Below are 25,444 nucleotides of genomic sequence, written 5' to 3' on the forward strand. Positions count from 1 at the left end.
TACATTGCAATAGGTCTCACATTTGTTGGAGTTGGAGCTACTGGCATTGTAAATGGCAATGTTTTTTATTAATGCTTTTTTGTTTGCAGTGGAGTGATTTTTTTTTAAGTGCACACTATACCATATTATAAGCTTTTATAGCAACTATACAGTAAAGCTATAGCTATTTTAACGTAAAAGGGTGTAAATGGATGAATACAAATACAAAAAAAAGAATCTTAAACTGTATGGTGGAATGTATAGCAGGTGACAGAGACTACCGATCACAACATACGTACTTTAAGTGATTGTGGGTACCATATGTAACGAGATGCATCCATAAGATTTGAAGAAGAAAGAAGAAACTGTGTAGAAAATAAGAAAGAAATATCTTAATCTCGCATATATTAGCATCAGCCCTACTAAATCATCCAAGCAACTTTCTTCATTGAACTGGCCTGTTGAATTTGGGACTTTTAAGCTGCAGGGAGTGCCACTGTCCTGGGAAAAAGTGGCTTTGAAACTTCATGTTAGGCTGGAACATATTGAACAGGAGAGCAGCAATAAGAGAAACCACAGGAAAGCACATGCAGCAGGTATTATCCACGACCAATGCAATACAAAGAGGAATCAAATGCTTTCTTAAAAAGAACCCGGAGCTCACCCTTTACATGACGTCTACCTCGTGTGTATCGTTAAGAAGAGATGCTAACAATATGATGTTTGGATAGTCAAGTCCAAGGATAACTAGCCTCCACCAGGGCTTTATAATTTAGGCTCCATGTGATCGCCCTCCTCAAACTATTAATGGGTCTGCATCCTATGGAGAAGTGTCTTTGCAATTGCTTACTGTATACTGGTATCAGCAAGAGCAAGACACAAGCATACCCTTCATGCTTAAAGTCTGCCTTGGGGCCAGCAATGATGAAAACGATGCGTTTAATCCCATGGCACCTGGTCATCAGGAGGTTCGGGCTCTCTCTCTCAAGCAGCAGCACATTTTGTTAGTTCTTCTATTGTCCGGGCATCTGGTGTATATGTTGCACTTTATAAAATCACTAACATAAGAGAAATGATCATGAGTTCTTGAGTTCTATGTAAATGTTAGGGCCTTGTCATATTCCTACAATATGGCCTGCAGGATGACTGGGCAAATGTAAATGCCCAAGTCTTATGTTAAAGAGTTGAAAAGAAAAAACTTGACGCCTAAAGCTGTGTCATTTGGTAGACATGTGTGTATCTAGTAGACAGAAATGCTCATAGGCACATGTATAAATGTAAGCGGCATGCATCCAACATTCCTAAGAGCGATCGATTCAGTAGTCTCACATCAATAGTACTTTTCTAATCTTGCAGCGGAACAGATCCTCGCCTTTTGCAAAGCTGCTGCTCAAGGTAGAGAACGCATCTATTGCCTGGGTTGCAACGCTGCCAACTCGGAGTTAGAACTAGATCACTGCCCCTAACCAGGGCGCACGGAGGACAAATACAAGGTTATAACTATTGCCACGTGGTTAAAATCAATAAAACCGCCATCCTTTCACTGAGCGGCTGCTTTGGAACAAGAACAAACATTATGTTCTTGCTACTGAACACAAACAAAATGTAGCCGAGTAATTTCATGCAAGAGGCTTAAGAAATGTGCTTGTATGGAGCATAAGCCCGCAGTTTGGGTGGATCTGTAAACAATGCAGAGTGCCTTGAAGGCCTTTGGCCATTAGGAGTTAGAGAAGCGCTTGAAGGACTGGTGTGAAGCATTCCAATGCACCAGGAGCTGGCCTGCATCCAAAGGCCAGATCCTTTGCAGTTGTCAGAGTTGGGAGGGGGTGCTGCTCCCTGGAGACCATTTGCATCGACACAACAAGGGTGATGGTGGGCTATAACTTGTCAGAAACTTAAGGAAGGGATAACCTATCAAACAATAGATGCCACTTAGAAAGACTTTTTTGGGGTTTTATTCACTTCAGAGATCAGGGAAAGACTGGAGTCCATAATTACTCCCAGATTTCGTACTTAAGTTCATACTGATGGCAGTGGGTCAAACCCCTGATGCCAGGTTATTTTTGGTTTGTAATTCTCCTGTTCTCTAGTGGTTGGGATGCACGTTTTGGAGGAGTTAAGTTGGTCTGAATCCACCGACTGACAGCTCGGAGGAAATGGTCAGGCCCCGAGAAGTCCATATCCACCCTATGTCACCATCTGAATTATGCATGCGTCCTTGCAGCAGGTACCGTTGAAGAACTCCGTGAGGTCCAGTCGGTTGTGAACTAGAGATTTGGGAGAACTGGTGATATGATTGAATCTTGAAATATGTCAGAGCTGAAAAGAGCCAAGGAAACAGGGGGACGACGGTGGCCCTGCTGAGCGGGCAGGAGGAGAACCAATAGCCACTGGTCTCAATAGTACGGTCTGGTGGTGCACTCTGCTAATGATGCTGGGCACGTGCACCAATAATGCAGCCACTCCATCTCTGCCCACTGACATTCAATCCCGACGGATTCAGTGCCTCAGAACATACCACACTGCTGTTCAATATTCTACTCAGAGCCACACAAACCAACCGTCAAATAACGCCCTCGAGCTACAACAAGGTACCCGAGGTAGAACAAAGGTACCCAAGCTAGAACAAAGTCACAGCTCTGTGATAAGACCACGCACTGCAACGCACACACCGGAGGGCGATGAGCCCTGAGCCAGGCACACCTGCCACAAGCCAGTGAGCTAAAACAATCACCACCCCGTGAAGGGTACTTATTGTCGAACAAACCTAATTGTGTGTGAGAAAAAGTCCCCGCCCCAAGCTGCAGGAATCACAGACGTCACGTAGAAGAAGGCAAAGTCGCGCAGACCTAGCCCTCAGCTGAACAAGCAGGCCCGGTCCGCGCTGCAGGGGCCAACGCACCGGGCACTCTAAATGGCTTTTCTCGCCCCATCTTCGATGGGCGTGCATAACAAGAGCCCGCCCCTGCTTCCACACATCCTTTTGTACCAGGGGAAACCCCGTTTGCCTCCACCCTCGCCCCTAGTGAAGTTACTCGGGCTGCTGGAGACTCCCCTCTCCAGGGCCAAACCTCAGTTCTCGAAGCCCCAGTCAGGTACACCTGGAGGGAGTTGGCAGCTCCCCACCCTCCCTACACGTATTCGTTCCATTGACTGCACCTCTTAATTTGCGAACGAGGTATGCAGTCGGCCATTCTGACCCAACCACCTATCGGGTCTTCCGCGTGCCCTCTGGCTCTTTTGTGATGACCGCTTCCCTCCCAATTCTACATTATAATAGAAGCCCCTCCCTCGACCCCAGCACCGGGGCCTTCACGGGCAAACATCTGGATGGCTCTAAACAAAGAGGGGCGCAAGAGGTGGAGACATGGCCGGAAGTCATCAAATACAACAGCAGGGAACTCAAACACCACCCTGGCCATCAGAAGAGCACACACAAACACACCACTCGTCACCCAGAGCTTCTGGCAACGCCCCAAATGTACTCAAGTACCGACGGTCACTCCAGTCCATGCACATAGTTAACTCCAGAGGGAGAGACGCACGTTCCCACCCCAGGTTCGTACCAAAGGTGCCATGGGCCTTAATGCAAGCAAGGGAAGTGGACCGTGTGTCCCAAGTTTGCATGCAAAAACAGCTATATCTGGGCCGAAATATATAGTTCGTGTATTGTGCGCCTTGGAGCAAGGAAAGAAATGGGCCCCTGGCTAGGGTGACCAGATTTTTAAAGCCAAAAACCGGGACATTTTCCAAAAATAGGTGGTTTACACTTTTACTTCAACCCGGGCACACAGTGACAGTGCCCCTTAGCAGAAAATTACAGAAGAGGCAGTAAGAACACACATAAAATGCAATTTGTAAAGCCAGTAGCAGGCCTGTTAATTAAATTACTTTTTTATAACAGCTGCTAACCATCCCTGCTTTGCAAAACAAAAATATACCTCCCACTTCAGCAGACCCTCTCTACAAACTGGGACTGAACTTAATTTCTTGAAATCTGCCAGGACAGCTGGCGAAAAAAACGGGACTGTCCGAGCAAATCCGGGACGCCTGGTGGTCAGCCTACCCATGGCTGCAGTCTGGGTTATAACATGGGAGCAATAACCGGGGTTCAGTGGGTCTCTGGGACCCCTGGTAGGTACGGCACCCGTGGAAGGTACGCCCCGTGTCTGGGCTGTAATGGGCCCTCTTGGCGTTCGCCGGTGCCACTGCACCTACTGTACTACCGATACATTCCTTCCAACTCTACAATAAGTGTGAGAGCGTTGAAAGGGGGCGGGGTGTAGTATTCTAAAAAGGCAATGATTTGGATTGGAACATTGAGAAACAGGACACAAACAACTTGTAGCACGCAGACTCCCGCGCCCTCCGAGAACGGGCGGTGCGGCCAGCAGATGCCCCATGGACAGGCAATGTTGAGGCAGAGAACAAAACAACTCACAGCCCAGGAAACACGCAGAGGTAATGCGTGACAGGCGGGAGCGCCACAACTAACCACCCCCCACGAACAGTACCTACACATAAGATGCCTTGCTCTCATAACCTGCCCCCTCGCACAGGTGGGTCTTACCCAAAGCTCTTCCCGGAACCAGGCTTATTTCCTTCTTCCAACACCTGCCCCAGTGTCTGTACTCGCACTGTCTCCTAAACGACGCAGACGTTTGCGGGGGATAGTGGGACCTAATTCCCGGTGATTCGCCTTGCCTGTACTTATCCCACATACCCAACGAGGCAGACTTTTCGTTCCACAAAACCTGTGCTTCCGGTTCTAGTGCTCACCCCCTCCACTACTTACCCCTATTTAGTGCATCATTCCGGGTTCAACCCATACCGCACCCCCCAAAAAAGTGCATACAACTCACCGTTCGCACAGCTGTGATTTGTTAAAAGCGCTTCCATCAGATCCCCTCGCGCTTCACTCTGACGGTGACTTATCTTTTTTTTTGGGGGGGAGGGTGTCCAGGACACGGGGGGGGGGGAGAGGACGAGGGGGCGGGAGGGAGGCGGGAAACGTGCACAGGACAGCGAGGGGAGGGGGGAGGGGGAACGGCGGGAGGAGGGAGTGACACGCAACTGGGTATTTGTATTCAGCAACCCCGGCACCCGACTGTGTCCCGCCCCCTTCACTTCTTTTTTTATTTATTTGACTCGAGCTTTGAACCCCAGCCTTGCAAGAAATCCACTTTTTCCCCAGCTAGATGGAAATCCTTCCCAGTTCAAAGCCTCATTCCTGCTTTCAGACCACTAACCCCTGCCTGCTGCGCTTCCTGCATTAGGGTCATTGGCGTAGTTGAAAATGGCAGCTGCAAGCCGCTGCGGATATGCCGTACCCACAATATCATGTGCCAGTCCAGAGAGACAGGATTGCTGATGCAACAACCAAACAGGTAAACATCAAGCAATAAGAGCGTCAGGTGTGTTCGAGAGCTACCCCTGCATCTCTTGTTGCAGCTGTGAGAATCGGTCATGTTCCCCGCCGGCCCATCAGCCCTTCCATACCCCGCCTGCACACTTCATTAGAGCAAAGGTGTTCCTATAGGCATCTCACGTACACGGATGATGGAGTTCAACTCGGGCGCAGTCACTTGCTTGGCTCGTTCAATGGCTCCCAAAACCTGCTGCTGGTGCTCTTGTGAAAGGTATGGCAACACCTGTGCGCAGATTCCATTTAATCGCTTAACGATTTCAGCCTGCTTGTGCATTTCAATGTTTAGCCCGTAGGACATCTCATAGTACATAACATAGTGACGCTGCATTTCGGACTTCTCGCTGGCCAGTTTATCACACTCCAACTTCAAGCTGTGATATTGTGCTTGGAGAAGTTGGAACTCATCTTTTATCCGGTCGCAGGAGTCGGAGGTGGTGAACTTCAGCTGCTGTGGCAGGTGAGACGAGCCCGAGTGCCGGCTTTGTGGAAACATCATGTCCGTCGGGCGGTGTCTGGGAGGGGGGTCGGCGTCTCCCCGCGGCTCCCCTGGCGCTCTCCCCAGCTGGCCTCGCTCGCTGTCCCCCGCCTCCGCCTCTCACTGCGGCGCAGCAGCTCCCGTAATGGCGGCAAGGAGTATTACAAGTAGGCAACGGGTACCAGGGAGTACACCACAGTACTGTAAAAACCAAAGTGAATTCCAAAGAACGGAGGATTGTCTCAGTATTGCAGAGTACGAGAAAGTATCGCTAGAGTACCAGAGGTTCGGGCCGCGGAGTGTCTCGGCAGTATCACAGAGTGCACGCATGGCGAGTAATGCCGCTGTGCAAGCAGAGTGCCACTAAGGACCAGGAAGTAGCGCTGACTGGCACGAGGCACCATGCAGGAGCGCAGTTAGAACCGCGCCGATCTCATGCTCACTGAAACCGAGGCCGAGAGCTTCGGCGCTCACTCATTCTGCGCGACGCCTTCCTTCTCCCCCCCACTCGATTCTTCCTGTACCTGGAGTACCAGAGGGAGGGACACAAGGCAGGACAGCGTGAGGACACGGGGGGGGCGGGAGAGGACACGGGGGCGGGCGGGAGAGGACGAGGGGGGCGGGAAAGGACACGGACGTCGGGAGGGAGGCGGGAAACGTGGGGACAGCGGGAGGAGGGACACAAGGCAGGACAGCAGCAAGCACGGCCCGGCCGGACCAGACTCGGGGGCGTTCCCGGCGTCGCGTGACGTCGCCAAAGCCAAAGAATCTCGGGAACGCCCCCGTGTCTGGTCCGGCATTGATGGACAGGCCCCTCGTCCAATGGCTAGGCTCCATTTATGGAGCTAGCCAATGGGACGGGGGGGCGTGTTCCATAGTGCTTACTGTACTCAATAGATTTCTCTGGAGGAGGAGCCTAACGGCTCCGCCCCCCAGCGAAACCTAAAAACGACAATGGTGAGCCAACAAAATACATGAGGTAGCAAAAAGTGCCAGGAGGAAAAAGTGACAAGTGTGCAGGTTACAAGAGAAACAAAGTACAATGAGAGGTATAATACTGCAATATATGCGAGACACTCAGGCACAAGAATAAACGTAACGTAGGCAATGGTGGTACTTGTGCAAGTATCAAAAGCAAACAAAATGTGAGAGGTAGCATACTGAGTGTTACAAGGGAAAAGAGGTGTGTGCAAGTTACAAAAAGGTTCCCAACACAAGTACAAGGAGAATACAGCAGTTGCAACTGGCTCTCATGCAAAGCGCTCCGACACCCCCGGGGCAAATCCCGCGCCACACAAACCCACATAAATAAAACAAATAAAACAAAATAAAGGAACAGCCGAGCGAGGCTGCTCCCAATAACCAGGCTCCTCCCCAGCGCTCCAGAAGCTGACCGTAAAGCCACCTGTCCAAACGCCCCGCACCCGAGCAGCCTGCCCCCGCCCGCCACCAGACGCTCCCCCACAGACCCCTGCCCCAGAAGGGACAGAACATTCCTGCGCAGGAGCGCCAGCAGCAGGGGGGGGGGGGGGGGGGGGGAGTTGGGGTCACCATCCGACAGGGTGGGGGGTCGGCAGGCCATCATCCAGCTGCACATGGGGCATGGCGGCAGCGGCAAAAACGAATCCCTCCTAACAGCCTCCCAACCGACGCGCTCCTCCCCCGCCTGCTCTGGCCCTAATTATAACCTTACCCTACGCTGATTGCACCACCTGCCTGTGGCCAGCCCTCCTCGCGCGAACCTACCCAGGGAGAGACTTTTATTTATTTATTTATTTATGCAATTTTATATAGCGCGGACTTTACCCGAAGGTGTCAGAGCGCTTCACAATAGGAACAGAAAAGATACAAACTGAGAACATTACACGAGCAACAGATTGCAGAGGCATACGTTACGTTACATACGGTAAAGTGATAATTGTGAGCAACCAAGAATACATGAGGTAGTAAAAATTGTGAGAAACCAAAAATACATGAGGTAGACAAGGTAATTGTGACACTTGTGAGCAAACAAAATACATGAGGTAGTAAAAATGTGGGCTACCAAAAATACATGAGGTAGTAAAAAGTGCACTGTAAAAGGTCAGCCCATACTAGTATCGATGCCCGGGCTGCTGGCGCAAGACGCCTCTTAGTTCCCATTCTGAATAATTACCAAATAAAAGAGACGGGCGCTGGAAGCCGGAATCAAAGAACAGAGTTTATTTCTCATGAGGAGAGCCAGTCATTTCAGACACGAAACAAGGTGTCATCGGGAGGTGCTCTAACAAGTGAGCTGAGACTCTGTCTTTTATACTTTACAGAACACTTGGCATTACAGTCACAGCATTGTAAAACAAAGAAAAGACATCCTCATAATCCTCGTGTCAATCCTACCCCACATGTGTTCACAATAGAGACCCTTGAACTGTCGATAAGGGAAGGGGCCATGACGCAGCTGACTGTTCCGCTGATTATTAGGATGTGTGCGCCTGATCGTAGCGCAGGGGGTGGGGGAAGCCAGGATCAATAGTGGGTCCTTTGAAGAGGAATGACTCCATACAAAAAATGGGCAGTAAACAGTATCTCCCGGCTTAGGCGATGGCCTCGGACATGTGCGGACAGTCCATCGCGGAGGGAGGGTTTACTAATAGAGGGGTTATTCATGAAAGGAAAGGAGATGTTGATCAGGCGCGGCCGTGACTCCCAAGGACAGGGTCTTGCAGAGGAGGAAGGTTTATGACTTGTCCATGTGAGGGAGAAGGAGGGGGTCAGGGTACGCGCAGGGACAGAGTCGCACAGAGAGAGAGAGAGAGAGGTCTTATGACTTATGTGTGAGAGAGCGGGGGCAGTCAGGTGCAGCTGGGGAGGGCTATGTCAGCTAAGGCAAAGGATGCCTCTTCAAGAGGGAATGGGGGGTTTGCGTGGGTCAAGCAGGAGGGTTGTCTTTCAGGGCAGGGTCGCGCAGAGGGAGAGGGTTTCATAATCCATGCATGTGAGAGAGAGAGGGGGGTTCAGATACGCGCAGAAGGGAAGTCGGTGATTCTAAGGAGCAGGAAAAAGGCCAGGGTGCCTAAAAATGGCTGTCAGGTACATATGGGTGCGGGCTTTTACTGGCAGAGTAATGTGGTCAATATTTCAGGGTATACGTGGTGCCTACAGGGAGGGGGACGGGAGAGGGCAAATGAACGCCGCTTAGGTACATTAATTTTGCTAATTTCCACAGTACAGGAGGAAAAAGTGACAAGTGTGCAGGCTACAAGAGAAAATAGAGTATAATTTGCGGTATAATACTGCAATATATGTTACACACTCAAGCACAAGAACAAACGATTACGTAGGCAAAAGTGGCACTTGTGCAAGTATCAAAGGTAAAAAACATGTGAGAGGAAGCAAACCGTGTGTTACAGGGGCAAAGTGGTGAGTGCAAGTTGCAAGAGGGTACCAAACACAGGTACATGGATAATACTGCAATAAAAGGCAAACACTCTAACCGCAAGAACACACTGGGAAGGCACTTCCATGGACATGGGAAGTAGAAATTATCAGTAGTGGGAGATCTTCCTTCAGATAAAAGAGAGTTACTTTTGGAGGTGTCTCTGGAGGAGGAGAGCTTTGAGGTCCCTTTTAAAGGCCTGGGAGGAGGCGGTGGTCCGGAGCTGAGGCGGGAATGAGTTCCAGATTCTCACTGCGTTGCCTGAAAAGGATTGGGCCATCGTTCTTTCCTTCTTGAAAGTGGGAGGTTCAAGCAGTAGATTCTCCGCATTGCGTGAAGGTCTAGAACCTCCAGAGAGTTTCAGTTTATTCGCCAGGTAGAGAGGAGAAGAGGAGTGCAGGGCTTTGTGGGTGATACAAGCGGTCTTGTAGATAGCTCTAGCCTCAAAGGGAAGCCAGCGGAGGGTAGATAACATCGGTGTGATGTGATCGCTTCTTTTGGCCCCATAAATGAAACGAGTTGCTGAGTGGAAAACAGACTTAAGTGGGGACAAGTGGGATTTGGGGAGGCCAGTAAGAAGAGAATTGCAGTAGTCGAGTCTGGAGAGGACCAGTGCTTGCACCAGGGTTATAAGGTCCCGCTCCGCGAAGAAGCAACGGATTCCCCAAAGAAGGCGCAGTTGGTATCGAGCTGATTTCGCAATGGAATTGATGTGGGGAATTAGATTAAGTTTTTTGTCTAGTATGACACCAAGGGATTTGGCGCTGCCGACAATGATGGGTTTATTGTTTAGTAGATTCATCTGATCCATCCATGATTGAACCGGGGGAGGAGAGAGTGAGGAGGAGAAGAGGAGGAATTCAGTTTTGGAGGGATTCAGAATCAGTTGATGAGTTGACATCCAGTTTTGAATGGAGTCGAGAGTGGAGCTTAGGATGGAGAGATCGTGAGTAGAGGCAATCTTGAGGTAGAGTTGAGTGTCGTCAGCATAAAGATGATAGTGAATCCCGGATTTACTTAGGAGATTTCCCAGTGGTTCTAAATAGAGATTGAACAGTGTGGGAGCAAGTATCGAGCCTTGGGGAACACCTTGACCTACCGCCACAGGAGGTGAAAGACTGTTCACTATTTTGATCATTTGGGATCTGCCAGAAAGGAAGGATGCAAACCATTTAAGCACAGTGCCCTCCATGCCCATTCTCTGTTGAAGAATATTGAGGAGGGTATTGTGATTGACAGTGTCAAAGGCTGCGGAAAGGTCAAGGAGAATTAGCAGACAGGACCCCCCTGAATCGAGTATCCTCAACGCGTCATCAACCACTTGCAGTAGGGCTGTTTCAGTGCTGCAGTTTTGGATGAAGCCGGACTGACAGTGGTCTAGAAGGTCATTGTCCTTGATATGACAGGAGAGTTGTTTTGCTACACATCTTTCTGTGATCTTCGCCAGAAAGGGAAGGTTAGTGATGGGGCGGAAGTTGTTGAGGTCATTCGCATCAGCAGTGGGTTTTTTCAGAAGAGGGGTGACCTGCCCAGTTTTGAAGGAGGCAGGAAGGGAGCCTTGCCAGAGGGAGAGGTTGATCAGAGTGGTCCAATAGGAGAGGGAATGGGTATAGAAGTCAATGGCAATGGCACTGGGGATAGGGTCAAGAGAATGGTTGGATGGCTTCGTTTCTCGTATGCACTTGAGAAGGGCATCTTCAGATTTAGGGTCAAAGCTCTGCCAAATGGCTAAGGATTTGCGCTCCTCTGGAGGGGTAGGATGAGCGACCTGATCCACAAGTGATTTCACTTTTTCATCAAAGAAAATAGCAAAATCCGCTGCTCTCTTTGTAGAATCATCCACCTTGGAGGTTGGGGGAGAGCAGTTAGGCACTTTGATGAGATCAAATAGTTTTTTGGGTCTATTTTTGGCGGAGTCAAGGAGGGTTTTGAAGTGTGTCGCTTTCCCAAGGAAGATGTGCTTGTGGTACTTGGATCTTGCTGAGCGAAGCTTGGCCAAATTGTCGGAGGAGGGCACTTGCCTCCATTGTTTCTCCAGGGATCTTAGCTGCTTCCTTTCCTCATAAAGGGATTTGTTGAACCAAGGTGCTGAGGGAGTGGGCCTTAACCTTTTGCTTTTGAGTGGAGCGACTTTATTAATTTCAGCTGCAAGAACTGTGAGGTTTTGTGAGGTGAGTTCGTCAACATCTAGGTTCGGGTCGAGCCTTGGAAGAGATAGCAAAGCTGATTCACAGAGGGGACCGACATCAATATTTTTAGCATCCCGGAACCATGAGATGGCCCTCTTGGGTTGGCCAAGAGTTATAGAGTGTGAAAGTTGAAGAGAGAATGGGATGAGGAGGTGGTCAGACCAATCTACATGAATTGGGGTAGTGGTAGAAAGCATGCCTGCTTTAGAAATAACAAGGTCCAGGATTGCGCCCTTAGAATGGGTTGATTCAGTGCAGTGTTGGATAAGATCGTTAGTAGATAGGAAAGTGGCCAGTGAGTTCGCAGAGGAGTCTTGTGGTACTCCCCAGTGGAGATTGAAGTCACCCACGAAGGTCTGATTGTCACTTTGCGAGTATTGGTCGCTGATGAAGTCGGTGAGTTCATCCATAAACGAAGGGCCACTACGAGGTGGGCGGTAAATGACATGGAATCTGAGGGGTGAACGGTGTTGCAATTGAAGCTCAAGAGAAAGGCATTCAAAGGTTTTGGAGGAGCTGTTAGGAGAGGCCTTGAGTTGGAGGGTGTTTCTAAAGATGACTGCAACACCTCCCCCCGTGTTGTCAGTTCTGTCATTCCTAAGTAAAGAGTAGCCTGTGGGTAATAGGAGATCAAATATAGAGTGAGATGTATCTTTGAACCAGGTCTCTGTGAGGAAGAGCATGTCAATATTATGAAGGGTGATGGTATCGGAGATTTCAAGTTTGTGTTTTACTGCAGATCTGCAGTTGTGAAGCATGCAGCGCAGCTCTGTCAAGACTGTTTTGGTGACGGGGGCACTAGGGCTCTGAAGGGCGATCGGGATATTGTACTTATGAGGGGGTGCTCGGGGGGTTTAGGTGGATGCTTTGTTCTGACAGAGGTGATGATCGGAATGGCGTAGATAGTGGGGTTGCTAGGGTATGCCGGTTGAGGAGGGGTGGCGCTTCAAGGGCTTGAGTGAGTTAACAGAGTTTCCCGACGATAGGTTAAGCTTGGCTGTACTGGGGTGAGGGGGCGAGGTGCATCTCGTGGGAAGTTGGGAAGGAGTAGCGGTGCAAGAAGGGGTGACAATCTTAGAGCATAAAAGTGAAATGGCAGCTGTAAGCTGGGAGATGGAGGTGATAAGAGAGCCTAGTGTGTTTTCCAGTGAGAATGGGGCAGAGCACGGAAGGTTGGGTTGGGGAAGGTTGGGTGGCTCTATTGAAACAAGGGGGGGTGGAGTGGGTGGTGGCAGGCAGGGAGAGGTGGCAGGAGAGGAGGTAATTTTGGGTGTGGGGTTCATAAGTGGGGAAGGGTGGTGGGTGAGAGCGGGAGTTAATGAAACGGAGGTTAAGGCAGAGTTGTCTATGTTGGTGTTGCAAGAGGGAGAGGAATTAAGGACAAATTTAGGGGGAGAGGTGTGCGAAACTCGGCGGTTGGGTAGAATGAGAGGGGAGGCCTGTGTGGCGTCATGAGAATGTAGGAGGTTTGGGAGGAAAAGAGGTGAGGTGGTTGTGGAGGACCTGTCAGCTAGGAGAGGTGGCTGCGAGGGAACGGGCATCAGGCAGAGTGAGGGGTGTTGGGAGAAAGGGGAGTTGAAGAGAGGAAGTGGTTCTGCTGGGCCCGAGGGCGGGAAGTGGAGGTGGTTAACGGGCGGGAAGGGGAGTAGTGCAGCATTCCTGGCGGAGTAGGAGGGAGGAGAGAGATGCGGTGGGATTGAGGAGAGGACGGGGTGAATAACGAGGGGAGGAGGGGGTAAGGGGAGGGATGGAAGGGGTGAGGGGAGCATAAGGAAAGTACACTTGGGGAGAGGGACGGAGGAGAGGTGGGCTAAGAAGGGGGGTGATGGGAAGGAAGATGGGGAAGAAGAAGAGATTGGAGAAACGGAATGGTGCAGATGGGACGAGGAGCGTATTGGCTTGTGGTAAGGTTGAAATGATGTGTGAAGGGATATACTGTGAGGGGGGAGGAATAGGAGGGGAGGTCACAAGGGAGGGGGAGGGAAGGGGGCCGACCTGTGCTCCTCGAGGGAGCCGCCAATTGGAGTGAGGTGGGGTCTGCGGAGGAGAAAGGGAGTAATGGGTGGAGCTGGAAGGAGAGTGATGGGGGAATCCGGTTGCAGAGGAGGGGAGTAAGGAGGGGAAGAGGCAGTCAAAGAGCGAGAGGCAGTTGTCTGTGCCTTGGATCAGGACAGTACCGTTGTTATAGCCGGCTCGCGCACGGCTCTCCCTGGGTCCCCCCTTGCCTTTGCCTTTGTAGGGCCCTTTCACGCTAGCCAGGGGTTCCCCTTAGTAGAGGTGACCACCCTGGTCGAACCTTGAGCTCAATAATGTGGCGATTCAAGGGTTTTAGGGCCGAAGATACCGCCCTCTCCAGAGATGCATTAATCGCATCCACCAAACCCATGTGAATGGGAAGAAGAGAGTGCTCCTCCTCAGGTTCTCATGAATAAAATTCACCCTCCATAGTAAAGAGGGTCAAGATGAGCTCTTACCCAACTTGATAGCACAGGTGCCGTGCCCCCAAAGCTTCCCAGACAGATAAACACTACAGCTCTATGGAGGTAATTGGATAAGCCAAGGATTGTCTGTGAATACCAAAATTAAAAGGGGGAATTATCGCTCCGCAGAAGAACCGCTATACTGGAGCCACTAAAATCAAGGATGCAAGGCAAGAAAGGGAAACCTCTGTCTCGCGTCAGGGGAGCGAGGATCTGACAGTCCTCCTCAGGCAGGAAACTGTCACACGCGCATTCGGACGGGAGCCGAGGCACGACAAGAATGTGGCTGGAATGTCCCCCCACCCTCCACCTATTAGCGCACGCACCCCGCGCCCTCTATCAAGGTCGCGGTGCACCAGAACACTTTCAGAAGATAGCCGACTGCCGGGGAAGCCCCACCCCATGCGTTCAAAGTGCTCCACCAAAGAAGAGAGACGCAAAGCATCTGTACAGAAACCCGAGCGCTATCGAAGCGCTCGATGCAAAGAAATGGCCGTCAGTGGCCCGTCAGTGCAACCACGAGCCCCCGTTGAGAACATTCCAGACACAGACGGCCGCAGCTGACAAGGCGCTCGCCGTGTGGCAAAAGCGGGAATATACAGCAAGCAAAAACCACACTTTAAGTATTACAGATCCCCAAAGGAATAAACAAGATCAGAGAAAGGCACTTATCTGGCTGCTGAGCAGCGAAGAAAGAGGAAGTGGCTGTCCTTTGATGTTGTTTATATGGGACTGCCTCTATGGTTGTTTTGTGAACATTACAGCGACTCATGGCATTTGTAATCTTTTGTTGCTACTTGTTCTCCTAAGGCTGCTGAGCAATAAAATAAGGAAGAGTAAAGCATAATCTGAGCCTTTGGTCCTGACATAGATTTATTTCTGTGTAATGCTCTAACTTTGGCACTCAGTTGTTGCTGAAGAAATAGCATACAGTGCAATTTTTACTTTACTTATTAATTTATTACAAATCTAGCTCCAATGCTTAGTAATAAGTGCTACTTCCCAAAAATGAGTGCTGGTGGGCTCCATCTGCAACCACCGGCTCAAATTGAGCATTGTACAGAACAGTATGCTGTTCAGTTCGATTGAAGCTATATTAGTGAAACAAGGATGTGATTCAAACATGATTTGGATAGTACAAGCCAGCAGATGTATGTTTGACAAAACATATATTTACAACATGAGCTGCAGAGAGGTTGTGAGACACAAAGTTTTAATAGAGTAAAAGAAGAAACAAATACTAGAAGAACATGTAGAAAAGAAAAGAATAAGAAGGAATTAAAGAAAGCACTTATTGCTAATCTACTAACTAATAAACTCTCAGCTGAAAGGGTAGTAAGCGCTATACAAATACGATATACAAGTATTACTCCTGAAACATAGATGAAAAGTCAGGTCCCGGGTCAGAAGGCAAGTAACTCAGCCAATTGATCTAATCGCTTGAATTAATCTAAACTAGTGGAATCTTTCAGTTTCTTCAACGAACAGCTTAAAGTCTTCTGAATGGCTGTGAGACTCTGGTCTCATGTTAGTTCTTGTGGGTGCCAATCATATCTTGCTAAGTACCACTACTTCTAAATGATTGCCTTATAGGCTTATTTATTTGTTTGGAAATAGGCCACTTAAGGATGATCCTAGACAAGCTGCCAGCAACTGACGCCCTAGGCTTCAACTTGCAGTCAGCGGCCCTCGATTTTTCTTTCATTTTAAATATTTGTATTTTTTTCCTCAAATTTGATGCCCGGTTTAGCTAGCACTCTGGGTGACCACCTACCACTTAATACCAAATACTGTTTACAATGGCCGCAGACAATGCAGTTCTTCTCAAAGGGGCCCCTATACTGTGTCTGAACATACACACTATGATTTGCCGGTTGTTGAGTTCACAGTTCTGTTCCCTGGAGGCGAAATAGAATAGTTCCTTTAAGCATTACCTTTTCATTTAATTTTCAATCTCAAAGTTGAGTTTTACAGCTTTGGACTTATATAACTTCTTGTAAAATGTTTCACTTTTCAATGTATTTGTCCTTACACGTACAGAGTTGATAGTAAAGCTTCTCTTTTATGCACATCTTTGTTTTTTCTGCAGCCTTTTTTCAGCCAATACAATTGAGGAGATTTTTGACAACCTGAAGCAGGATGGTTCTTCTTTTGCATTGCAGCATCTTGAGGTGAGCTGTTTTAGATTCCTGGGTGTTGTGTAAAGGAATGTGGTAACACAGCGGTTTGCTGTGCACTTTCGAAATGGTTAAATCCTACATAGGTCCTGAATCAAGTGTTGTTTCACAAGATGCCTTGTAAACACGTGACAACAGCATCAGTGCATCACTGCCGGCTCAAATTGTTCCATCAGGGCTCCTTATAGAAACATATTTAATAATTATTGTTTTTATAGTTTCTTATGATAAAACCATATATTATGTGATAAATCGAACAATGTCAGAAGGAACCGCTACTTGGTCAATTTTCAAGTTATCATTGTGTGTTTGCAGAGATGTAAGCATCAGCTGTACATAGTAAGAAAACAACAAGAGTCCCTATTCAGGAGTCAAGAATTTGGGCAAAATTCTCCGTATAAAAGAGCACGTAGCAGTATGGATCATGTGCTAAATAAACCAACCAAATTAAAACAATACTATGTGTTCAATGTTTAAAAAATATATCGGTGTGCAATACATTATTTTGACAAATTCATGTAAACAGATGATCAATATACACATATGAAATATATTTTATGAAAATATATGCTCAAACAAGGTGAGAAAAACATTACGGTTCTTAGCATCAGGGTAACTCCCTCGTTTTCTACCTTTCGGCTGTACATTGCACACAATTCATGTTATTTTAAAACACATTTCAGACAACATTACAATACTGTGTCATCTGTAAAAGAAACACAATCAACGATCTTTGCTGTATTGGTTTGTTCAATGTCCTTTATTTTTTTAGCACAGTAGTAATTAGACAAATAAACATGAAGAAATTGCATTTGGACCATGATTCACTCTGTTGTTACTGTCTCTGTAAAAATGTGTTTACTATGCATAAACCTTCCGTACATGAAAAAGTAATTCTTGTAATTCTGCAGATCAAAACATTTCCCATACATAATGATACACGGTCCATAAAGAACACCAGAACAACTGTTTTATACCTGAAACTGGAATGGGACAAAGTCCTTTCGTTGGTAGTGGATCGCACCCTTTCTGTTTTGGAGCAGGCAGATGGAAGCCATGTGAAGGAAATTAGTAGCAAAATATGTCGTTTCTTGCCCCAAGTTGTTGTTCTTTTTATCTTTTGTATTTCGTCTCACTTCGTTCTGTGTTCTCAAGTTCTGAGCCCATGTCTAGTCTCCTGGTATCATCAGGTGAAGCCATGAGTCAGACATGATAGCCTTCCCCTCTGTAACAGTGCTAATACATGGCATATTATATATGATTTATGCCAATGCCATTTTTTTCTTGTGTATTTCTATTAACAGCCAGAATACATTGGGTTACAGTTGTACAGTAAGATAAAATCGCACACAAGCGATTTCACAACTAATTGGAGAGTTGTTTCCCTGTTTCTGGTCAGGGTTGACTTTAGGGAAGTGCTACCGGTGCACACTGAGCGCTGACCTGGGGAGGGGACGCGTTGTCTAGTAATAACTTGCCATTTAAAAGCACCTGCTGCAGAGTTCCTTGGGCATCCAGCTATCAGGCAGCAATAAAAATGTCAAGATAACTTGTGATTAATGTTCCGGCTTGTGAAATGGATCAGAGTTCTGTCTAGTGTTGTTTCGCCATAAAGTCGAGCAGAGTGTTAATATGCCTGATGCAGAAACAGATCTGTATTTTATGAGGATAGCTGAGTGGAATTGAAAAAGCCAGCCTGTACCAGTGCTTTAAAACAAATGAAGTGTATGTGAGAGAGGGGCAACACAGAGATGAGGGGCATTTTAGCGTGGTGATAATGAGGGAATTCAAGGAGATGGTCATGGGGGAGGGTGGGCACCAACGATGATTGTCGTAGCAGGCACCGCCAGTGCTAAAGCTGGCCCTCTGTAAGTTAATTCTTAACTGCAATCTGTGAGGCTTTAAAACGTGTTTTTCTCATTTCACTTTTCCTGTACTGTGGTAAAAAACGTGTATTTGTCTTGTTGCTTGAATATGAATTTGCCTTAAAGAAATGAAAAGACAAGAGGCGTTTGGCAAAACAGGAACAAGTTGGTTTATTTAAACATAGCGGGCAAGAGAGTCTCGTCAGAGTGTCTGAAGAAAGTCTCTTGTTTTACAAAGTTTTGGACAACAATATATACATCTCGTGAGGTACAATAAACCAATTCTGCATTCTTGAAAAATCATCCTAGTAATAAATTAACAAGGACACAGACCTCGGGAAGAGCAAGTGTGGACCAGTGTGTGTGTCCAGATGTCTGGAGTGGGAAGTGTGTGATCACTACGTGTGGTATGCATGTTGTGTCCTGATTGGTTGAGTGTTTCTGTCTACATGTTTATGTAACAGGGTTACGGATGGTGAATTTTCAAGTAAGAATTGTGGGATTGGGAGGAAAAGCAAGAATCTCTTTCCCTCAGGTGTAGGTATCTTCATACATTGTATAACGCTGTTCTTGGGATTGAAATGTTATTCTCCTGAACATAACATTTGCATATTGTGAGTATTGGGTGGTTCTGTCTAGAGAGTTTTCCGAGATAACATTTAGGTCTCTTCCCAATGTGACATGTTCAATTCCGTCAGTATCTTCTCCAGAAATATTTCTTAGTTATTCAGGCAAATGAATTTATTATTAAAGAGTAGCATATACCTCTAATTTATTCCTACCAGGAACCTTACATACCTTCCCTCTAGAGCAGTGGTCTTCAAACTTTTCAATCCCACCAGTGAAAAACAAAAAACATCGCCCCCCCCTTCAATATTTTTCACAATTATTCTATTAAAATGGCAATGTTTAAAAATGTCTAGACTTATTCAAACATTGCATTTAAGTTCTGTTACCATTTTAAAAATGCAATCAAATACATGATTGCCAAACATACTCTTCTGGTCCGGCAGGCCTTACTAACGTTTAAAAGTATCAACAGTGTAATTATTAGAAGGGGAGGGGTTGAAGAATATTGGGAGTCCCTTCTCTTTTGACACCTTCTCCCAGTTAGGATATAAATGACAAAAGATGTTAGTGAGGACCCATTACAGAGCAGCTTACTGCCGCTCATTTTGTTCCGCTGAGAACAAAGCGCTGTTATCAGCATAATGCCTCTTTTAGCCAGAGCCTGGCACCCTCCTGGGATCACTCGAGGCTCCCCTAGGGGGGCCACCCCCAGTTTAAAGACCCCTGCCATAGAGAATGAGGAATTTCCAATGTTGTGAAGTCCAAATTTCAATTACGAAGTCTGATCACTTACACTGACTTTGTTTTCCGTAAGGCCCTTAACTGGACTGGGTAGCCCCTTTATTTATTTCTGAATTGGTCGCACTTTAACAGGTAGGTCTCTTGCATAAAAATTAGATCAGGATTTTGATGCCTAATAAACCTCTAGAACACAGCTTTGTTGAGAAGAGTGTAATCCCTGTACATTCAAAGGAATCAGTTTAAATTGTGTGTGCTGTGTATGTGCTTGTTTGTTGCTTTCCACTTTCTTGTGTGACAATTTAGTAAGCCTGTTCATACTATTTTAGAACTACCTTATATGAACTACAAAAACATTTAATTTAGATTGTCCTGTCCCCCAGTCTCTGTTCCTAGTTAACATAGTGAAAGGTCCGCATGATACTCTGTAACATTTCTGGCACCTACTTCTGTTGACTAAATACCTATTTACAGTATTGAACTAATATGTTATATAATTCTGTCAGTGTGCTCCTCGTCTGTCGTGTTCTAAGTTTTTGTCATCTGTTGATACAAAGATTACTTTGTAATTTTAAGGTAAAATGTGGATATCTAGTGAGTTTTCTCTATCCATCCTTCCTTAGTTTTTTCAACCTGATAAGCCCTCTGACCTTCTTTGCCTTCATTGATTTGCCATTTTAGCTGCATGAGATAGACAAAGTTCTCATTGAGTTCCTGTGATCTTGTCCTGCTGAGTATGATTCTTCCAATTCTGAGCCTCCTAAGCCATGGTGCTGCATTCCCAGAAAGTATTTCCCTTCATTTGGTGACCTGATGGTTTCCACTATGACCTTCCAGTTGAATTGCAGTCCTTCTGGTTTAGCCATCTGTAGCTTATTTGTTGTTTGTTGAGCTCTTTTTGTCACTTCCTTATAGTCTCATCTCCTCTGCAGTCTCACCATTGAGAGGTCTTGAAACAGGGAGATCTCACTGTCACTACAGTGTCTCTCAGGCAAACCTTGTTAGTCATCACTTTCCTACTCACTTTATATGCATGCTCAAGCCCAACTTGAAAGTTCAGGCAATCCTTGAGAACACCCTTAAACAATTCCACCACGCAGTTGTTTATCGCTGATCCTTCTTCCATGTTTCTGATCTTTATGCTGTTTCACCAAGACCTGTTTTAGACATCCTTGCATTTTGCAATCAGGATCTTTGTGTGTAAAGGTGGCATATATTAGTAGAGGCCAATGGTCTAATGTTTGCTCCAAATCGAAGCTGTGGTTAGGCTTTCTCAAGCTCTCTTGCCCAAGTTTTATGTATCAGTTTTAATCTCGGAGATAGCTTTACCAACCTGTGCTCCCAGTCTAGTCAGGGCATCACTTATTTTTTATTTAGATCTGATCCCCTTTCCAACAAGCAGTCATTTAATCCTCTTTAGTTAGATGGTTCGCACTTTTCAATGCCATCTCTGTTGAGCTTTTTTGCACAGCTCTCTTGCCTTCTGTCTGCATGCAACAAGAGTTAGAAATGGGGACTTGTAGTGATTACTCCACATTGGAGTGATATCACTTCTAGATCCTCATGGTTTTAATAAAATTTTCCTTTCGCAGCCATATTCCACCATGACTCTTGCATTTTTCAAGAGCGATTTCACATTGCAATGCAAATGTCTCTCACTTTGGAGAGAGGTCTGTGGTTATGAATGGAGTTTTATATAGTTCACTTCTAGACTGTTCAAAGGTTATCACCAAACCACCTATGGCTGCTTTGTCTTCAGACTTCTGAGAACTGTTTTCTCATTTCATTCTCTTACTCGCTTTTTCATGGTTTAGTCATTCATATCTTGCATTAGTGAACCTTGAAGGGATTTCACTACTCCTACTACCCCGCTGTCTGCATTGATAGAATGTGGTCTCAGTCTTGTGGACACCGTTGTTGGTTCTTCCTTCCACCTCCATCCCACTATGGTCTTTCTATCTTCACTCACCTCTTTCTTGTGGTGGGATCTCTGGGCTATGATTCTGAACTGCATTACTTACACAAAGAGGCCCATGCGTTGTTGATCAATAAAGTGGATGGCCCCCACACTGGGTTGCTGCCTGCCAACCTGTGTGTGCCTAATAGTGGAAGGGAGGCCTCAGAGCCTCCACAGCCTAGCACAGGACCCCACATCACAAAAGTCCTTCCCTTTCACCCTGCTGCTGTATCCGCACGAGACAGCCTTCCACTTCTGTTGGACTTGGCCCTTTTTGCAGGGTCATCCCTGAACTTATTGCCTTCCTCCTGTATTTTGCCTGTTTTTGTTGGTTTTATGACTCTGGGCACTTTACCACTGCTGATCAGTGCTAAAGTGCATATGCTCCCCCTATTGTAAATTGATGTATGGATTAGTGATTTTATGATTGGCTGTTTTGGTTTACTTGTCAGACCCTAGTACCATGCACCAGGAGTGCCCAGGGCTGGTAATCCAAATGCTGCTACTGGGCTTGCAGCACTGGTTGTGCCACCCACAGAAGCAGCCTGTAAAAGTGTGTCAAAAGCCTGCCATTGCAGAGCCTGTGTGCAGTCTGGTACTACCATGCTGACTGGGCAAGTGCACCCACTTACCAGTCGCTAAACCTTCCCTTTTCTTCATATCAGACACCTTTATGGTAGGCCCAAGGGCAGGGTGCATTGTACGTATAAGGTAGGACATGCCCTGGTGTGTGTGGCATGTCCTAATGGTGAATTACAGCCATTTTCCTTTTTTCACTATTGCAAGGCTACCTGTTCTCCATAGGCCAGAATGGGCAGTTAGATTATTACATTTTGTAATCCTAACTGACTCAGGGAACATAGTAGAAATTCGAGTTTAGTATGCCTAAACTCACAATGATAAAATACATTGTTTAGAGAAGTGGATTTTAACATTCTGTATTTGAAAATACCACTTTTAGAAAGTAGGTATTTTGTTGTCTAACTATCCAAGCCTGCCTCTGCTAGGTTGTATATTCCTTGTCTGAAGTTTGAGTAACAGGTCTGGGGGATTCCAGGAGACAGGGTGAGTCGGCCCAGTGGTGAATAGAGGGATCTGCATCTAGATGGGAGGGAGGAGTTGGACGTGGGTCCTGAATTTGGCTCTGCCTTCCCTCCACAATGCTGGCTCCACCTCCTGTGGTGCGTCTGATGTCTCTTCCCTGCACTGTGAAGGGAGAGAAGGAGTCATGTCAACAGAGTGCTCCAGGGCTGTGCCTTCCCTCCACAATGTTGGCTCCACCTCCCGTGGTGCGTCTGATGGTTCTGCCCTGCACTGTGAAAGGAAGGAAGAGCCATGTCAACAGAGTGCTCCAGAACTGGTTTGGACTGGGCAAAGGATGACTCAGAGGACAAATGATTTTGGGGTATAAGTATTGGAACCCTGATCCCAAGAAATTAGATCACTTTTGGACAACAAGAAGAAACCTTTGGTGAGGAGTGGAACCAGAGAGACTGAGGAGAGACTACCCTTAAGCTAAAGTGCTTTTTGGGGGATTGGCCTGCAGTGGTTGCCTGACTGCCAAAGAAAGGAGAAAGGAACTGTGTGTACTTTTCATCAACTTGTAAGGATCTCCAAGGGTTTGGAACAGAGCTTGCCTCCTGCTGAAGTCTCAGGGATTTGTCTGACTATTCAACCAATTATTCATTTCCAAGCCAATATTTTTCAAATTAATTAATTACAAGAAATGCAAAACCAAACTGACAAGGGTATAACAATGGATTTTTATATAAGTTGCTTAATTTATAAATACCATTATTCAAATATGTACATGGCTGTCAACAATACATGGTGGCGCATCATATGTAAAAAATTGTGACATTCAGTGCTCAGTAATATTCGTGAAAGTGTACTATATACAGTGATAATTTGGGATAAGGGTAGAAGAATGGGGGAATCAGCCAGTAATACAAGGTTTTTCAGATAGTTCTGCGGACCACAAGTGTTAGTCTCATCGCAGAATCCATAAAGCTGGTCCAGGAGTTTCTAAAGTCGATGTTTCAACCCTGCAAAAGCACTCTTAAAGTGTCATTGCGGGTCTTCATCAGGACTAGATAAGGAGGGGGGGTTTCAGACAGCCTCAAGGGGTGGGGCCAGGTGAGCTTTCCTGGGACTGGCTTAAGCAGGGCCACTTGTACTTCTGTGGCAGGCTAAGGGTAATGGCTCCCTTAGTTTGGTTATTCTCCAATGTCAATGGCGCTTTAATAATGCAATCCACTTATATAATTAATCATCAAAAGTGAAGACAGATAATGCGCGGCCCAGAAGTAATATCGAAGATCCATGTTTCTGTTTACTTGCTGCCCCGTCCGCGATCGCTAGGATTTCACAAATCCACCAGCTCCCCGAGAGTTCTCCTGAAGTGCCTGCAAGCTGTGCTGGACTTTTAGGTGACTTGCGCATCACAAGGAGCTGGAAGCGCATTTCAAGAACAGGAAGCGTGTCGCCGAACTGCAGGGGGGTGTATTAGTAGGGTAAGTGCTGGATAGTGTAGGGGTTAAAATTACTATTCTTACTCCAGGGGGGTGTAATAGTAGGGTAAGTGCTGGATAGTGTAGGGGTTAAAATTACTATTCTAACTCCAGGGGGGTGTAATAGTAGGGTAAGTGCTTTATAGTATAGTGGTTCAGTTTCAAAATGCTTTATTCGGTTTGTACAAGTACAACCATATAGCAACATTCATAGATACAATTGAAGTCACTTTTGAAAAGGATTAAAGAATGATGAAACATGATAAAACAAATTACATTAATACATTAGTACAGCCAATCAAGATAAAACCTGAAGAAGAAAGTAATCACTAGGTATAGCGTCAATATAAACATTTGGTGCGGGGCATGCCAAGTGGGATAGTACTAGACAAGAGGCCTATACAGGACATAAAGTGCGGTAATGTGTGCAAAATAAGCAAAGATTGGACATAGCATTTTAGCAGCAATTTAGCAATTAATGCAAAGACATATCATGTTAAAAATAATCGCTTGTATATAGCGGTCGTTTAGCTTTTGATACAGCATACAAATAGATGGTACAAAATATGAGACCTATGCTAGGCCTAAAGTGACATAGTATGTGCAAAGTACAAAAAGAACGTTGTATTAGCAGCAATTTTTAAAACTAGTGCAAAATTTGCCAAATGAGGTAGTATCAGTCGGGGAGAGGCCTAAACTGGGCATAAAGTGCAATAGTGTGTGCAAAATATGCAAGGATAACTAGAGTGCAATGTCTATAACGTCTCTTACGTATTTTAGCAGCAACAAAAGAAAGGCCTGAACTGGGCATAAAGTGCAATAGTGTGTGCAAAATATGCAAGGATAACTAGAGTGCAATGTCTATAAAATCTCTTACGTATTTGGCAACAATTATATACAAAAAGTTTTTAAAAGGTAGGTCCAGAGGGGTACATAGCCAAGGGAACAAGCGATATGGGATCTAAAAACATAATAATACCAAAAGATCAGGTATAAGAGAAATGCAAAGGTTTGGCGATAGCTCACAGTTGGTCAATAGATATCGTTACCAACGGAGATCATATAATAATTGATTTCCTGTGCCCGATACATTTAAGGACATAGGTGGCTACACGGTAACATATATTAGGGGACGACAGGTCAAACAACAGTTGCATTGCAGCTCTTATATCACACGTACTGTATTCTAAAAATTGTTGCTTTAGATAAAACTTTCTAAAACCAGTATAAAAGTTGCAAAGTAGTAAAAAGTGGCAGATGCTCTGTTTCGATTTCCCATCGCATGGGCACGGGCAAGTGCCCAAGTATAGTGGTTAAAATTACTATTCTAACTCCAGGGGGGGTGTAATAGTAGGGTAAGTGCTGAATAGTGTAGGGGTTAAAATTACTATTCTAACTCCAGGCGGGTGTAATAGTAGGGTAAGTTTTGGATAGTATAAGGGTTAAAATTACTATTCTAACTCCAGGGGGGTGTAATTGTAGGGTAAGTGTTCGATAGTGTAGGGGTTTAAATAAAATACATTATCATTTAATCAAATTAAATTAAAATATATTAAATTAAACTAAAATTAAATGTAATTAAATTAATAAAAAAATCTAATTAAATTAATATTAATTAAATTAAATACTTACCCATACTAACATTGTAATAGCATCTGCGT

The 25,444-nt window shown here is 46.1% G+C and overlaps 1 protein-coding gene across 1 annotated transcript in view; it reads left to right on the forward strand.

The window, feature by feature from the left end:
- The window catches only part of HIBCH (3-hydroxyisobutyryl-CoA hydrolase), a 1,142,718-nt gene that overhangs the window by 892,999 nt on the left and 224,275 nt on the right, over positions 1-25,444 (forward strand). The window contains exon 11 of the mRNA XM_086955371.1: positions 16,056-16,137. Coding sequence (XP_086811497.1) covers positions 16,056-16,137 — 82 coding nt within the window. The remainder of the gene's footprint in view (positions 1-16,055; positions 16,138-25,444) is intronic.

This window comes from Lissotriton vulgaris, chromosome 2_1, assembly GCF_964263255.1.
Source record: "Lissotriton vulgaris chromosome 2_1, aLisVul1.2, whole genome shotgun sequence".
Classification (NCBI taxonomy): domain Eukaryota; kingdom Metazoa; phylum Chordata; class Amphibia; order Caudata; family Salamandridae; genus Lissotriton; species Lissotriton vulgaris.